Here is a 17952-nt window from a genome sequence, read left to right as displayed (position 1 = left end):
TAATCTTTTGTAGTTTTCGTAAATTCTTTTGTAGATTTGAGCCTCCAATGCGTTCTGAAACCCATCTATTTTTTCCTAAAGTTTAACCACTTAAGTCGTATACTGATGTGAAAATAGTCCATCTACAACTATTTTTGCTATTTTGTAAATGTTGAACATTTTGACAGTTTTTGAAATTTGGAGAAATGTTGGCCTATAATGATATTCCGATTTCCCAAACTATAGGATCGCCAGGTGGTTAAAGTAGTTAAGGGAATTCTCAAGGCTTGCCTTGTGCAGGCACTTCCCTAAATGCAGAAAAGCTATAATACTTACAGTACATGATCATTGTTATGTGAGATTCCATGAAGACTTCTCTATATTACGAGATCATTTAGTAGCTCAGTGAATACTGTGTGTGCACTATGAGGTATGAGCTGTAATCTTCTTTCCCCTCACCCTGTAACGGAAACCTAGCATCTGCACTGCATTTCTCTCACTCTGATGGAACCGTTCTCTATAGGTCTCAGAGAGCGTGCATAGAATTGCAGAACAGTTTCAGGAACCTGAACAAACGCGTGGGTGGTGAATGTGGTAATACTGAGAAATGTAGAGATATACAGGAGAGGGAGCGGGAGTGAGTAGCATGCTGGGATATGACGGAAACCAACCCCTGTACGACCAGTGGTGCAGAGCAAAGGGGGAGGCGCCTTTCCCTGGGGGACGTTTAGAAAACGGTGCGGCTCCCTACACTGGCCCCAAACCTCCACCCACCCCCCCACCCCTCCACCGCCATGAATGCGTACAGTCACTCTTGCGTTCTGTCGAACCTTCGTGCACGTTTACAGCAGAAAGAATTCGGTGCTCCTGTGAGACTTTTTAAAAACTGCATGAACTTCACTGAGCACCTGGCAATTGTCCCTTTTTACAGCGTGGCCCTGCAAGTGGCTAGCCGTCTGTGTGTGTGTGTGTGTGTGTGTGTGTGTCTGTGTGTCTACTCTAGAGCTAATATCTTAGCTCTTAGGACCCCCTTGAAAATGAATATATATACCAGTAAGACGCCTGAGGGCGACCAGGTCGCGTGCACGCATCCGCCTCATTGATGGCAGACACCTGGGCGAGCGCTGGGCTTTTTTGCATGGGGGGTCAGATCAACATGGAATGAATTCTGTACTGGCCATATAAGCATGTCTTGAGCGTACAGGGTTTGATGAGGTCAGATCAACATATGGAATGTCAGAACAGATCAGTTCCATACAGTGTATGGAGATCTAAGGTTGGTAGTGGGGACATTCTCTTGAGTGTACAGTGTTTGATGAGAAACCTTGCCCACATTTAGAGTCCTACGTCATAAAAATGTTATACGTAGATATATCTATCATAGATGGCTGATGGCATAGGCTTGTTCCAACGAACAAGATGCTTATTTTGAATAATTCCCCAAAATATACCAACCATGTAATTTGCAAGTAATTGCATCTTTTGCACTTTCATGTTTGTTCATGTTCTTGTCATCCTGTTTTGTGATTGTGGCTGCGCCGGCAGCTGTGTTCAACGGTGTCTGATAAGGTGTGCTTCTTTCCCTTTCATGTCCGCCGCAGATGAAACACGTGGAGGAGCGCTTCGGCAAGGACGCCAATAAAGAGGTCCTGCTCATGTGCATCGGCATCACGTCTGGCGTGGGCCGCCTCATCTTTGGCAGGGTGGCCGACTACGTCCAAGGAGTCGACAAAGTCTACCTACAAGTGAGCAGCCCACATTCACACACACACACACACACACACACACACACACGTCACACACACACACACACACACACACACACACCGTCAATTTAGTATTCTGCACCAAGAATGAGATATAAAAAGTAAGCCAGGCCTATGACACGGCAGGCCCTGTGCTTATGCAGGTGCAATCAGTGAATAAGCCACCGCTGCATGAGAGGAATGTATTTCTTGAAATTAGTATTTTGCATTAGCCTGGAGTTGGCCAGTCCTATTGGTTATTATTATGCTAACAGTGTTGTAAACCTTAACCCTCCGTCCATGCAGGTGTCTTCCTTCTTCGTCATCGGCCTGATGTCCATGATGATCCCCCTGTGTCACATCTTCGGCGGGCTGATCGCCGTGTGCCTGCTGATGGGTCTTTTCGACGGATGCTTCATCTGCATCATGGCACCCATCGCCTTCGAGCTGGTGGGATCCAAGGACGTGTCGCAGGCCATCGGCTTCCTGCTGGGGATGATGTCGGTTCCCATGACCGTGGGGCCGCCCATTGCAGGTACCGCAGGAGGGCGGGGCTATTATAGTAGCCGATAGTAGCCATACAATTGTGCTGGACGCTGAATGGCTACATAAAGTCTGTGTTTATACTTTATGCGGAAATACATATTCCCAGGGCATGAAAAATGGTCGAAAAAGAACAGGAACAAGGTTATAAAACTGTAACTTGTAATTATGATACTGGTTCTACTGGTTCTACTTCTACTACCACTACTGAAAATATAGGCTAGGAGGTAGATGGGTTTACTCCTGTGGAACAGTTCTTAATTGGGTTAGGAAAGGCGTTCCAACCTGCTGCTAGCTCATGCAAATGATATTCTGAATCAGAGTGTCAGCAGAAAGGACCCAGGTACATGTACCATTGGGACATGTACATCTGGGTCAAGTACAGTCTTCAGCTGTAGTGTGATGTGGCATTGTCGGCCAACCAAAGTGCAGTACAAAAATGGGAATATTAGCTTCTCCCCAGCAGTGTTCTCCATGCAGGTATAAAAAGGTCTGGATTTCATGTAGGAAATCATATAATGAAAACAATGTTTGTATGTTAATTATAGTATGCTTTTAGGCCTTACAAAGTATGGGATTTGCACATAAATGATGTTAATCTACAGGGGAGGAAGAAATAAAGAAAACCTGATTCACACGATTATAATTTACGATTACATAATTTGTGATAGTTGGTGTGCGTGCCTTATCAAAGTCTTCAAATTCAGTCAAGAAATCTGGGCCTGTAATCATCGGAATGGAAAATGTGTGGGAACTCTGACCAAGCAGCAGCTTTTCACAAATGCATCCTAGACCTTATGTTTAATTCACACCTGCCCTCTGGTGAGAGAAAGGACTTTACCAGAGTCCTGCTGGGAAGGAGTCAGACATTCACAGGTCTCTCCCGCCCCCTACTGTTCATTGGACCACATTTATTCAAGGTATTTTGAGAGTGCGACTGAAAACTTGAGCAATAACAACCGTAACCACGAGAAACATGAATAACTCCTACATAACAGAGTGTCAGGGGAAGAGATTATCTAATCACCTCACATATGTGTGTGTGTGTGTGTGTGTGTGTGTGTGTGTGTGTGTGTGTGTGTGTGTGGGCCACTGGGGGGTGTTCTATTCCTTAAATATTTTCCTTTTCCTTCCTTCCTCCCACCAGGCTTCCTGAGGGACAGGCTGGGGAACTACGACGTGGCCTTCTACCTGGCCGGCATCCCACCCATCATCGGAGGGGCCGTGCTGTGTCTGATACCTTGGGTGGAGCGCAGGCGCAAGCAGAGAGAGGCCGAGGAGGCCCTCAAGTCGGGACAGGGCTCCACCCTGTTGGACTGTGAGAAGTCTCAGGGAGACGTGAAGCGCCAGGACTCGGATTCTGTTCTCTAAACTCCACCCTCCCTCCACGTCCGCCCCCACAGCCCCACCGCCACTTGGATCATTTTATAATCCAAGGACCACATAGGTGCATATTTACTTGTGTATGTGTGAATGAGGTTGAGTGAGGTTCACAGTCTTCACACGTACACATACCTGTGCATGTGTGAATGTTCTCTGCCTTCACAGGAGAGGACATCATGAGAGAAATGCCAAAGTAATGATGATATTACATATCAGATTGACCACATATAGAGTACAAGTACAGTACATACTTTAAGCATGAATGTGAAATAGGGCTGGGCAATATAGTGATTATATTGGTATCCAAGACTAGATATTATCTAGGATTTTTTATGTTGTTATATCTTGACATGGCATAAGTATTGTCTTTTCCTGATTGCAGTCACTTAAGCCCTAGTTTATGCTTTAATAATCATGCGGAAAAGGGAAAAATAGCTGCAACGCACACTATACAAGCTCTACAAGCTCACAATGCGTTGCATCCTGACGCGTTGTGTGCTAGGAGATCTGCTATTTTTTTTTTAGCATATTTTTATATATATATATATAATATTGGCACAATAGATAATAGATATTCAAATATATTGATATTTGATTTGAGCACATCGCCCAGCCCTGAAATTATCTTTACGAACTATGCATTAGATTGTTGTTCTATGGCCAAAGATTCTATTTGACAAATCAACTTGAAGGTTAAAATGGAAATAGGTTGGTGGAGAAAAAGAAGAAGATTTGAAGTAAACTCATGCTTTACTTATAACTGTGGGTGCTTTATGAAGGCTGCTAGCTCAGAATCGTTTGGCCAGTCATGCCTAATGTCATCACCGCACGACACACCGTAAATAGCAGATCTAGACTACAAGATCACAACGTGTTGTGAGCTTGTTGTAAGCAACGTTTTGCTGAACAATGGTGTAAATCAGGTCTACACGCTGCCCAAATCCACGGTCTGCATTTTTTTAAACATTGCAGGTTTACATTGCTATTTACAAATTTTACATTTTACAGTATAGTTTTACTTCTGCGACATGAAAAAAAAAGTCTTAAGTCATATATTGGAGGGAAACCATGGCTTAAATATTTTAATTGCACAAGAATAATTGCCTGCTAAAATTAAAGGGGAAGAAGTGGTCATCTTTATTGGGTTTTTACTTTATGTTTTTTTTTTTTGCCCAATAGTGCCCTTGGAAAGAATATTGTTTTTATACATTTTGGGAAGCATGCCCACATTTTTAATATTTGGGTGGGGGGTTTATTTCTGAGTAGCACAGTATATTGAGTATATTCACTTCAGAGAAGTGCTTTGTGGAAATATTGTAAGGTTGAATTTGTACTGGGAATGTAGCTCTGTGATCGTCTTATAGTTGAATAAAAGGTGCTTGAGCGCCAGGAAGAAGCAACTTATTAAACACAATAACATCACATTACACTTGATGAAATCCAATTGGGGAACTTCATCTCAAGCTGACTATGGAGGGGCATTTAGGAACAAAATACAGCTCAGATGTATAATGTATTTTTGGTGAAATTCCCCTTTAATAGGCTTGTCTTCTGTGCGTGATACAGTATAGCTTGAATGACTGACATATGGCTGCTTTTAAAATCCAATGTGACCACTTGACATGGTGCCTAAGAATCGCGATCAGTTTGTCAGTATCTTTTATACTGTCATATTGTTTTAACTAGTACAGGAGAAGATAACTAACTGTACATCAGCATCGCTATGCAACATATGTATTGGCCGGACATGGTAATAGGTATAAAGAACATGCTTGTATTGTTTTTTTGTGACTGGTTATTATTTTTATTTTAGTGTTAAATTTGAGCAGTATTCCTTGTACACATAGACAGTGGTGAGAATTTATTTCGCTTTTTTGTTTTGTATGTTTGGTCCAATATTCAGAAATTCAAAGAATATTCAGAATTCAAAAATCAAATTGGGTTTAATTGGGTATACCGTGGAAAAGAAAGTCTGCTTTGTATCTGGGCATTGTGCAGATGTTAGGCTACCAGTACTCACCTAAGATAATTTATAATGAATGAATGAAAATGAATAACTTCTCAAAATGGAAAGAAACTTACAAGTAAATTATCTTCTCACCATTGTGTACAAAATTAGTAACATTATAATTCAACGACAGTATCTTATTTGGGACATTGTATTGTCTCTACTCTCTACACAAGTTTGACTAATCATTGACAATGTAACCATTAGTCAGGTTGAATCAAGTTAACCATTGACTGTGTGCTCATTTCTTTAACCTTCAGTTGGCAAGGTGTTAGTTTTGATTTTCATATTGTATTTATTTTTTCTAGAATTTATTGAGCGACAGCGTCATAAGTATGCCATAATTAATGGATATTTTCCGTTAACATTGATTTATTGAAGACCAAAGGTTTTGAATGGAATGCATGACGTATCAGTTGTGTTTGCTTAAGCACCGTGCTATCATATACCTGTAGCCTACAGTCAACCACAGATAGTGCACCTGAACCATTTGAAAATGTTAGGAAATCAATAATCCGTGAGAATTTCACAAACTATTTACTAGAGAGAGATTGCTTATGGACAAGTCACAGTACTTTTGTATTTACTTTGTGTACATTTTTTTAACACAAAGTTAAAGGTAATTGGCTGTGTTTTTCAACCAGTGGAATGGGACCCAAGTGTGGTTCATAGTGAAAGAATGTTTTGATATATTGGGTCACGACCGCTTCACGACCGACACAAAATGATCTGATTGCTCTATAGTGAGTTCCAAATATGCAGCATTGAATGACCATGGGTATTGGGTCAGATAATGACCATGGGTATTGGGTCAGATAATGATCATGGGTATTGGGTCAGATAATCTTTCATAAGCAAGACTTGTGACACTGTCTACCTCAGATATCATAAAATAATTGGTAATCTGTCCTCATCTGGACAATATTGCTGTCCCCATTTCTCATTTGCTGTCCACATTAGCTTGAAGGCACGCCTTCAAGCTTTTACCTTATTGAGTTATGTCAGGGGCAATATTTGCATTTGAAGGGGTGCTTGTGAAATATTTTTGACTGGAAAAATGCTAATGAAAGAAGAAAAGAAAATTAAATAGCCGTCTTAAACTTGTGTTATTTTAATGTTTCTCTCAGAAGATCAGTTGCCCTTTTTTATTTAGAGAGGATGTAACAAGTATGAGAAAATGCACTTGGTGTTTACATCTTTTAACATTGAGTTATGGCTTTGCATATGATTAGATTATAGCTTGCCTTTGAATCAAATATTTTGATTTTTTACCAATGTACAATCAAGTTCTTGTTATTATTTGTTAAAATTGTAGACAATTTGTACAATATATAGCCTACTAGTTCTATTCTGTTTCTAGACTATGCCAGCACTTACTCACCAGTGAAAGCCTTGATTGAAAGAAATGACTTAATTTGTACCTCGGAGGTTGATTGTGATACCTCTTTGCCATACACTTTATGCATTGTTTTTACATACTGTATGGATTGATAATCATCAGTTTAATATAGTTGTTTAATGTAGCCATTGATTGAATATTCTCAGCTATCCAGATTGGGCTGAAATTAAAGATGAATTGAATATATATGTGGCTTATAGTTTATGCAGAGACTTCAATCGGTGTGGAATGGGCCAATTGCATCATGCCTAATGTATGCACCGCCTACGACAAATCAGGCTTCAGACATGGTGGAATCCATGCTGTGTTACAGGAAAACAATCATCCTTGTTAAATTGAACTTACTTTAACCACTTATGCTCTATTTTTAAAACATGTATTTCCCAAAATATGGCCCAAATGGGGAAGCCAGGGGTTAAAGGGAAAAAACACTTTGGTAGAGGTTTGGGTTGTGTATAGTTACCTTGCGGTGATACAACTCCAAAGGTGGACAAGTAATCTAAAATAACTGACTAGAAATTGATTTACATTTTACAGTGATCTAATCTAGTGGTTTCGGACGATTTAATTATAGCCTAATCAATGGAGCAACCATTTTAGATTTCTTGTCCACCTTTGGAGTTGTATCATGGCAACCTACTGTAAGTACACAACCCAAACATCTACTAAAGCGTACTTGCCCTTAAAAGTAGTTGACATGTTATGTTTTTTCTTTTTTCTTTATCTTTCCTCCATGTCTATTTTGATGCATTATTTGCTTTGTTATTCATGTTGCAAATAGTGAATAATCCAAATTCCTTATACATTAGAATGCCTTCTACTCTTTTTTGTTATCCCAAATGTTATTTGGGTCTTTCATATCTGCTATGTACAGTATACTATATGCAATATAATACTTTGTACATATCACAAACACAATTCAGCATTTTCAAGAGTAAAACAAGTTTGACTTTTCAGTGACATTCTTGTATCTTTCTTTCTCTCACTGTGGGGCAGTCACAGTCACACCACGACCCATTTTAAAGGCACTTTTAAATGGTTATTTGGCACCGGCAAAGAACATGCATGGGCTCCCATGACTTGGCAACTGATACAATCATGTAGGTATAACCATATATATTCTTGAACACTTCCACTTAAATACATGGAAGCCTTTTTACCAAAAACAAAAACACATGTCTATATGTCTGAGGTTACTGCAAATAGTTAGTAGAATCATAGAGTTTTAATTCAGTGAACCAAAAGTAGACCTTTGGAAACGTGACTCCACGGTTGCCACAATCAGAATAAACAAACAAAATAATAAAATAAATAAACAAACAAACAAACAAATACGTGTGTGTGTGTGTGTGTGTGTGTGTGTGTGTGTGTGTGTGTGTGTCATAGTTACAGAGCTGTACAATACACATTCAAATCAAAAGATGTCAATAGCACCCAGCTGCAGTCTCGCAGACGAGATGGAATGAGCAACATTGCTAAACGTCTCCACTTTAATAATACCAATTGTGTGTGTGTGCGTTCACGTGCAAGCGGGGGGGGGGAAACGCACTTCCAGTCCCTCACGGATCACCGCCCTCACGGAGCACGGCCCGCTCACGGAGCACGGCCCGCTCACGGAGGACGTCCTGACGCTAGAGGTCACTGTTTGTCATGAATTGTGACATGACAACCACTTCCTGTAGCTGTAATACCGCGTCAGCTGAGCATGAGCACTTTGAGGCAGCTGAAGCCACCATAGATACAAACCATACACACACATTCCGCTTGACATATGGAGTGCCTCTACCTGCTGCCTGTCGCCTGTTTCTACAATGGGTGGCTCGGATCGACGATGTAATAGGAGACATCTATAAACAGAGGCACCTTAACGTGGAAACCACCATTCGTGCGCCGCGTATGCGCATATTTATTTACTCAGTGCACGCAGTAGCCTGTCTGTGACAGCACATCATCATCATCACCACCACGTCCACCCACCATCATCATCAGAGAGCAGCAGCCATAATAATTTGACAGGTATGTCTGTAAACGTGGTCAGAGACCCCGTTGTGAAGAAGAAGCACGTTCGTTTCGCCAGCGTTGACGATGAGGAGGACAATGACGACCTGGAGGAGGATACGTTGTTTGACAAGAGGAAGGACAGAGGTCTGAAGAGCGCGCTGAAAGCGGTCCGAGCCAAGAGGAGCTCCAGGTCTGGCTCTGATGGGGTTCAAATCATCAGCACCACCGGGGGAGCGTGCAGCCGCTGGATGGTCACCGTGGCCCTTTGCACATCATTCCTAGGATTGGTAAGCAATTCAGGACATGTTAAAGTGATCATTGAACACAAGCTACTGTAGCAGCACTGGTTCTTCTCATTCTCAAAGTGGGATCCAGCCATTCAGCCAGCCAGGGGGTGGGGTTGCAAATAAGAGGATTTAATACCCAAGAAAGCCTATGGCTTGTTTCCATTGGGGTCCCTGACTCCCTGTAACCCTCTCTAACCCCATCTGTACACTCTCAGGGTTATGGGAGTCCTAGCCATGGTTCACATGACGCTTGTACATGTTTCAGGGCTATGCATAGCCCTGAAACATGTACGAGCGTCTCCCATAAGGACTCCCATGGGAGTCCTTAAAATTAAAACGTTTGAGAATAACTGGGCTAATACAGACATGCTGTCATGCATGTCAGTTATGCTCATGGATAATAATAATGTATTATTATTGGGCTTGTCACATAATCATTAAAATGAGAAAGAAGTTGAGAGGTCGGCAGACTCTCCACTCAAACCTTTGGAGAGTCAAAAGTAATATAGGTGTGCACAAAATAAAGTTTACATTTTGCTCACATTATTGAGCACTTACTAAGGCAGGTCTGTGGATCAGGGGGATGGGATCGGAAATTAAATTAGATTCTTAAGTATGTGAATGAAATGGTAATTTAAAGTTAAAACTAATCCTAATCACACTGTCACACAAAGGGCTCCATTTCAGTTTAATTTAGTTACTGATAATGAACAAAGAAATAGCCTACCCAAACAAGGCAGGTGTACTAGGACGCAATACCTACATAATATAACAAAAACACAATTCAATGCAATTGAGCTTTATTGGCATGAGAAAACATACGTTTACATTGCCAAAGCAAGTGTCAAAAACACAGTAGCCTTTATAACAATGAATGTCTTTGTTTCCCCGCCTGAACAGGGAACTACATATGGGAATGACTACCCTAGGCTATATCCTGGTCCTTGTAGGATTATTTGCATAGTTGTGAAACTTGCTTGTCAAGATGACTACCAGATGTAAACTGATTATAGGTACCGATTACCCCTCCATGCAAGCCAGTTTTTGTCTTCTACCTTCCTCAGGCAGATTCGCTGAACTCACATGGCCTTCAACTAGCCGCAATTTGCAACTATAGATGTTATGAGCTACTTTCTGTCCAAAATATTCCAAGAGTGACATTCCGAGCTGCCATTTTGTATTTTTTCAACGTGCCGTAAAACAAGACGTGAGAGGGAGCACTTGTTTAATAGAATCTTACCTGCGCAGGTAAGACACCCAAAGAAGAGGCCGACGCAGCGCGACACCCCGTCACGCACAGCCTTCTATTAAACAAGCGCTCCCCCTCACGTCTTGTTTTACGGCATGTTGAAAAAATACAAAATGGCGGCTCGGAATGTCACTCTTGGAATATTTTGGACAGAAAGTAGCTCATAACATGTCTACGGGGGATTTTTATGAAAAACAAGCTCGGCAGATTGAAAGAGGATAATTCAAGCTTGAACTGCAGCTGCAATGTTGGTGAGTTTAACGTCACAAACCTAAAAAGATGAATAGGAAGTGGATGGAGCGTGTTGCAACTCTAGATTTAAAAAAATCTAGAGTTGCAAATTGCGGCTAGGCCTTCAACATGGTTTAGCAACACCTGCCTCACACTAATGGTTAGCTAGGCTGATTATACTTGGCCATTGGGCAAATATATTTAGGACTTCTAGTGCCTATAGCTCAAGTGTACAGATGGCTCTTCAAGGAAGTTCCAATAATGTTTCATTAATGTTCCTCACCCATGTGCTTGCAGTAGTCAAACCAACAAGGCTCATGTTCATGCTCATTTCTCTAACCATTAGAAACTCCTGGAGTCCCGGCCAAATCATTGTGTGATAGGAACTTTTTCATTTGACATTAACCACTTGAACCCTAGAATGCGTGGCACATCTATGCACGGAATGTCTATGTTCACAGGCTTCTTGTGCGGCCTAGAGGGCAACTGAGCATGTGTAGAACCTTCTTCTTACACCATGGTGTAAGAAGTGTTGTTTGAGAAACCCAGCCCTTGTCATTTATTCTCATGATTAAGAATAATGTATTATTATTGGGCTTGATAGGGTTGTTTGTTGGCATAATGAATTAAGTCACATTATAATCATTAAAATGAGGAAAGAACTAAGTTGAGAGGTCGGCAGACTCTGCACTCAAAAAAGGATCAGACCACATCATGCTGGGATCAGACCACAGAGTATTGAAGGTATTGAAGGTTTAATTTGTTACAGTATGTCTGAAAAATACACAAACATACATTTACACACAACAGTGATAGTCAGTGAAGCTATCTATGAAAAGGTTTCATCTGCTATTTAAAACATTGAAGACCCCTGCATTAGGGCTATGAGCATCCAAACCATACATAGATAGGCCAACAATTGTGTTTCTTTTTACAGGGGATGAGTATCTCCATTCTAGGCCCTACATTTGAGGACCTGGCAGTGAATGTGCACAAGAACATCAGCAATATCTCCTACATCTTTGTAGGCCGTTCAGCGGGATACATCGGTGGCTCCCTGTTGGCAGGGCTCCTCTTCAACTGCATGAACCCCCACCTCTTGCTGGGTAAGGCCTGTTCCACTCATGTAACCAGACCATAGGAGATCTCTGCCTGCCTACGTCGTCTGGTCACAGCTAAATTAAACGTGGGGGCGTAAATTGGGTGGAAACAATCCGGAATAAAAAACAAACCACTGAATTACCGACAGTAGAGCTGCAATGCATGTTTTCTTATTACTTTCTTGATTATTCTATTGGTCAGTTTTTCGAATAAGTGTGTATTTGCATGACATTTTTAACACATGATTGTGTTCAGCTTACATTTCATATCAGGCACCACATTTTTTTTACCAGCAAATAGTTTTTATTTTTTTCAATTCGATTCAATTTGTTCAATTCAATTTCATTAAAGTGTAAAATCTCAAGTATCAAATCTCAAGTTGGCTCAAGACACTTTGGGCACTGTGGCAAGCCTTACTGGAGCATACAGTGTTAATTATATAAGCACTACTGGGGAAACAAACCCACACAAACACAACAAAGGTGAGGGGTTGGGTGGAGGGGTCCCACAACAAAGGTGAGGGGTTGAAGTAACTCTTGCATCCTTATTTTGCAGAACCAATGCGTATCATTTACAGTGGTCATTCATATCTGATATGGCATGGGTTGGTATGGCAGAACACATAATCAATGGCTAATTTAAGAACTATAATCTTATATATTAACAGTAAGACCTCGATCTAAGGGTGGCAGCTGGGGCAGTGTCTTGAGTGAGTGTCAGATGAGGTCAGACAAACATAATATGGAATGAATTCAGTATTGGCCATATATGGAGCGTTTGCAGGTTTTCATAGTAAACTTTTATAGCAACTATGTATAGCAACGTTGCTATACAGTAACATTTTTGAATCCTTGATTGTTAGCACTTAGAGGACCTTTAGTTCATTAAAACGTGAAAAAGAACATTTATCTGGAGACATATACTCAGAGAGAAGAACAAGAGCTCTTTCATAGAACAGGAGCTCTTTTCATTGTTTCTATAGATACAGAAAGAATTAGTGCATTGTTTAAGCCAATGTGAAACTTTGGCTTTTAACACGGGAGGAGATTTTCAAAGTCTGAAGAGAAATGTCGACAGTGACAACAGAGTATCCAAAATAAATAAGAATAGAAAGAACTAAGCGTTCATCAGCCCCAGTTTCATCAACATAAAGCTTTTGACATCTGACATCCAATCCAATATGAGGGGTTCAGCAGCACCAGGGTGCACCATCCTGTCTGATTTGATTGTCTTTGCCTGTCATAATAAGCATTCTTTAGGTGGGGGCTAGATTCTCTATTTGCAGCCTACATGTGGGATTGTCAGTCAGATATTGTAAATAATGAACAAAATAATTTTCTGGGCCAGATATTCTAGCTTGGTGGGACTCACGGACCACCTGTTGTTGCCTACCACCGTGATACGGTATCATCAGGATTGGTTGTTGTCAAAGAAAGCAGTGTTCATCATGGGTTCAAGCCCCATATTGAATTTAGATTTCCCCGGACGATCAGTAGGCGGGGATCACTGATCGTCTGGCTACACTAGACTTGGTGTTCTCATGTTTCATGCCGGGTAGTTCACACAAAGAGATTCTATAATCTCTTTGGTTCACACTAGCAGCCCCAACAGTGAAGTCCCCTTCTGTAGTACAGCCTGTGCCCTGTGACCCACGGTAACGGATGGGCACATACAAAGTCAGTGGTAGAAAGTAACTAAGTACATTTACTTAAGTTAAAGTACTGTACAATTTTGAGGAATTCGTACTTTACTGGAGTATTTCCAATTTCCAATACTTTTACTTCTACTCCACTACATTTATTAGAAAACCTTAGTTACCATGTAGCCATGGTTCACGAGCGTCATGGCTTAACTTCCGCCTGTTTTACGCGATCGCTACATTTACATTGTAAACGTGTACATAAACATTCAGATTCCAAATATAAAGTACTCGCCACATGTGCCACGGGTGTTAGAAATTTGCTGGTACATCGATTAGCATTGCTGCATCCCGCGTTGTTTAATAAAAAGCATTTTTATCCGAGCTGTTTTTTTGCCATTGGCTTTCAACTAGGCGCCCCTATCGGTCGGGAGGAGTGTGGCACTCGGTGTATTCGATATAGGCACGCTGACCGCACTGGCGCTCCCGGTGTGCAACTGTGAATTTCCCAAATGAACCCGTTTGAGAAAAGTAGCCGGGGCACTCGGATAAAAAAGCTTTTTATTAAACAACGTGGGATGCAGCAATGCTAATCGCTGTACCAGCAAATTTCTAACACCCGTGGCACATGTGGCGAGGACTTTATATTTGAAATCGGAATGTTTATATACACGTTTGGACTGTAAATGTAGCGATTGCGTAAAACATGTTTCAGGGCTAAGTTACTAGTTACTTGGTAGATTTTGATTATTATTACAAAACATAAATTAACCACTTCAGCCCTATTAGACATTTCGTCCATTTGAAAATAGCCGATCTACAAGCTCACAATGCATCGCGATTGATGTTGTACGTCAAAATATTTGTATACATTTGAAAACTTGAAATGGCACATTCTGCATAGTGAGATGACAATACTTTTGTACTTTTATTCAAGTACATTTTGAATTCCGGACTTTTACTTCTACATTGCAGTATTTATACTTTTACTTGAGTAAAACAATTGAGTTCCCACCACTGCCCTTTTGTAATAAAACCTGTGCCCTCTGAACCACGGTTGGGCACATACAGCCAAAGTGCATCATAAACATATACCGAATATAAGACCCCCATTTTTCAAGACTCATTGTGGAAAATGTACATTGAATGTCAAATAGTCTAGTCCCCGATTAAGTTGTATAATACGACTCAGTTCTTTAGGATATTTCCTTTGGTAAAAAACATAGTCTTATATTCAGACCAATAGGGTACTGTGTGCAGTGTAGTCATATAACCGTTCAGTGTTTACTACAGTGACTGCTGGTGCTCTGCTATTTATTGTTTAATCACATGATTAAACCCATGGTACTACTGACTATGGTTAATGACTATGGTGCTGACTATGGTTAATGACTATGGTGCTGACTATGGTTAATGTCCCTAGAATGAGGACACAACCCTTGTGTGCTCCTTCGGTGCATGTCTTAATAGATGAAAATACATCTCTATATATTATGCTTACATTGTGAGCTTGTAGATCTGCTATTTTTGGCGTCGTTTTTGGTGTAGGGGGGAAAAAGGAGGGGACCAAGCATGCACTCCTGGGGGACCCTGGCCAACGGAATGTACTAGGTTTAAGAGTTTAAATGCATTTATAGGGTATCACGATGCAGTCCATCAAGGTGTCTCATTATTGTTAGTGTTTGGAGGTTGCTCTGAGAATAATGAAGGCTTTCTCTCCCCTCTCTCTTAATTAATGTTTGGCAGGTTTTTCCATGTTGATCACAGCACTTGGAATGTGTGCCATCCCTTTCTGCCAGAAGGCTCTTCTCCTCACTGGGCTGATGTCCAGCATTGGAATATCTATGGGTGTTCTGGATACAGGTACGAACAATCTGAATCTTTGGTTGTGTTCGGCAGGAATTTGGAAACCACTCTTTAGCAGCACTTCATCAAATATACTAATAATAGAAAATGGAAAGATTGTTGATATGAAATAATCACTGTGTTGATTATGGGTATTTTATTCATTGTTGAGGCCAGAGTATAATCGTTTGGACAACGGTTTGATTCATGTGTTTCCTCTGCGGTCTTAGGTGGGAATGTACTCATCCTGAACACATGGGGAGAGCATGCCGGACCCCACATGCAGGCCCTGCACTTCAGCTTCGCAGCGGGGGCCTTCATGGCACCGATAATAGCAAAGTTACTCTTTGGGACAGACATGGGTAAAAATAGCAGCATGGGCGTCACCCTGTCCACTCTCGCAAACTCCACTGCACTCAACGCTGCTGCTGCCGCACCTCCTGTTGGCACGAGAGAAAAGGTGGCCATCCGATACTTCCACAGCAAGGAGGGCGCCCTCACCTCCATGTTGGCATACATTGTGATCGGGTCCTTCGTTCTCCTCATCGCCATCCTGTTCTTCATCCTCTACGCCCGCGGCAGCCCATCGCGCGACAAGGCCGCCGCCGCCTCGGGGAAGCCCCTGTTTGCGCGGCATCACACAGCGCTCAACGTCCTGCTGTTCGTCTTCTTCTTCTGGTATGTCGGTGCCGAGGTGGCGTACGGCTCTTTCATCTTCACCTACGCCAAGGACTATGCCCACATGGACGAGCCTCAGGCCGCGGGACTCAACTCCCTGTTCTGGGGAACGTTCGCGGTCTGCCGCGGCCTGGCCATCTTCTTTGCGGCCTGCGTGTATCCGGGCACCATGATCCTCCTCAGCCTGGTGGGCTGCACGCTCTCCTCGCTGCTCCTCTGCCTGTTCAGCCGGGAGCGGGTGGTCCTGTGGCTGGGCACGGCCGTGTACGGCGCCTCCATGGCCGCCACGTTCCCCAGCGGCATCTCCTGGGTGGAGCAGTACACCGCGGTGACGAGCCACTCGGCCGCGGGCTTCGTGGTCGGTGCGGCGCTGGGGGAGATGGCGTTGCCCGGCCTTTTGGGTTTCCTCCTCGGGAAGCTGCCGGAGCAGCCGCTGCTCATGTACCAGTCGCTGCTCAGCGCCACCCTAACCTCCATCCTCTTCCCCGTCATGTACAAGCTGGCCTCCGCCCCCGCCGACGGCACGCAGCGCGGGAAATCCCGCGGCAGGGGACGACCCGACGCGGACGACAGCGAGTACCGCCAAGCGCTGCTGGACTCGGGAGCCAACGATGAGGAAGAGGAGGAGGAGGATCACGGGGACAATGAGGCGGACCTGTGGAACGATGCAGACTTTGAGGTCATTGAAATGGATGATACTGCCGGCCTCATGAATTCTCCACAAAAGGTGACACCGTTCTCCCCGGACGGCACCGGGCTATCCGGGATCAACCCGGGAACTGTCCCCTCCACTGTCCAGGTCACTGAAACCTCGGGTGGGGGCGGGGGACCCTTCTCCGATACGGTGTCCTTAATAGCAGACTCACCCAGACGCAAACTGCTCTTCACGTTGGACCGAGAGAAAAGAGACTAAAGCCTAATATATACACTGCCGTACAACTGTGTTGCTCGCTGAAGTACCATAGTCATACGACAAAGTATTCATTAGTGATGATATGGCACCTGTGGGCCCTGTCCGCCTTCCTGTGACTCCTAAGTGCTGTTGAGACATTACTAGAATATAGAAGAGCCATTTTCACTTGAGGTGTGTGTGTGTGTGTGTGTGTGTGTGTGTGTGTGTGTGTGTTCGCACTTGTCAATGTGTTGCTGTTGAGAAGTGAATTTTTTAAAGTTTGCGCCACACTCCTGCCGTTTTTGTGCAAGCCTGCTGATTTAAGCCATCTTGACGACGACGCTGAAATAGCCGAACTCGGAACGATTCACGTTATGGCGTGTTGTACTAGTGATCCTGTAGGTCTGCTACTATCACGTGACACAGTCATGCAACAAGCGATTAATCAGCCATTACTGTGTGCAACAATGTCTGCACTCTTCATCATTTGACTTTCCTCGCTGACAGAGCGGTTTGAATTATACCACCACACATTTAGGCTGATTAATTGGGTTTCCAGGGTTCAGCTCCATAGTAGGTATGACTACTTCAGTGTTTCTGAATTGTGTATTTGTTAAGCTGAGTCTAATGGTTGCCCTAAAAAATGTTTTCCCTGTCCCATGTACAGGAGCCTACAGAGTCTGTAGCGATTTGTTTTGTTGACTTGTCTAATGAATAATGATATTTAAGATTCTCGGGCGAAAGATGAATAAATATAAACAATTTAGATTGTTTACCTAAGATTTGGTCTTTTACTGAATTGAGTCTCAGTATGTTTTTCTTTTTCTTTTGAACTAAACCCAATAATGTTTGTTTGTTTAAAGCTGCACTTGGTAACTTTCATGTTCTTCCCCGGATTCGAACCTAGGTCTTCCACCCAAGTGTTGACATTTTTACCACGAAGCTAACCACATGTTCTCAGTACCCAAAATC

General features: G+C 42.6%; 2 protein-coding genes across 2 annotated transcripts in view; both read left to right on the top strand.

The window, feature by feature from the left end:
• slc16a10 (solute carrier family 16 member 10) overlaps positions 1-8011 on the top strand; it is a 46763-nt gene extending 38752 nt beyond the window's left edge. The window contains exons 4-6 of the mRNA XM_080791222.1: positions 1581-1724; positions 2031-2259; positions 3415-8011. Of these exons, the coding sequence (XP_080647348.1) occupies positions 1581-1724; positions 2031-2259; positions 3415-3638 (597 nt within the window). The 3' untranslated portion in view covers positions 3639-8011. The remainder of the gene's footprint in view (positions 1-1580; positions 1725-2030; positions 2260-3414) is intronic.
• Positions 8012-8781: 770 nt separating this feature from the next.
• Positions 8782-17710, top strand: mfsd4b (major facilitator superfamily domain containing 4B). The gene is made up of 4 exons (XM_080790280.1): positions 8782-9345; positions 11763-11931; positions 15312-15428; positions 15641-17710. The coding sequence occupies exons 1-4, from the start codon at positions 9076-9078 to the stop codon at positions 16999-17001; spliced, it is 1917 nt and encodes a 638-aa protein (XP_080646406.1). The 5' UTR covers positions 8782-9075; the 3' UTR covers positions 17002-17710.
• The last annotated feature ends 242 nt before the right edge of the window (positions 17711-17952 follow it).

Source organism: Protomyctophum bolini (genome assembly GCF_963924005.1).
Source record: "Protomyctophum bolini genome assembly, chromosome: 19".
Taxonomy (NCBI): domain Eukaryota; kingdom Metazoa; phylum Chordata; class Actinopteri; order Myctophiformes; family Myctophidae; genus Protomyctophum; species Protomyctophum bolini.
This window is presented reverse-complemented; position numbering and strand designations above follow the sequence as displayed.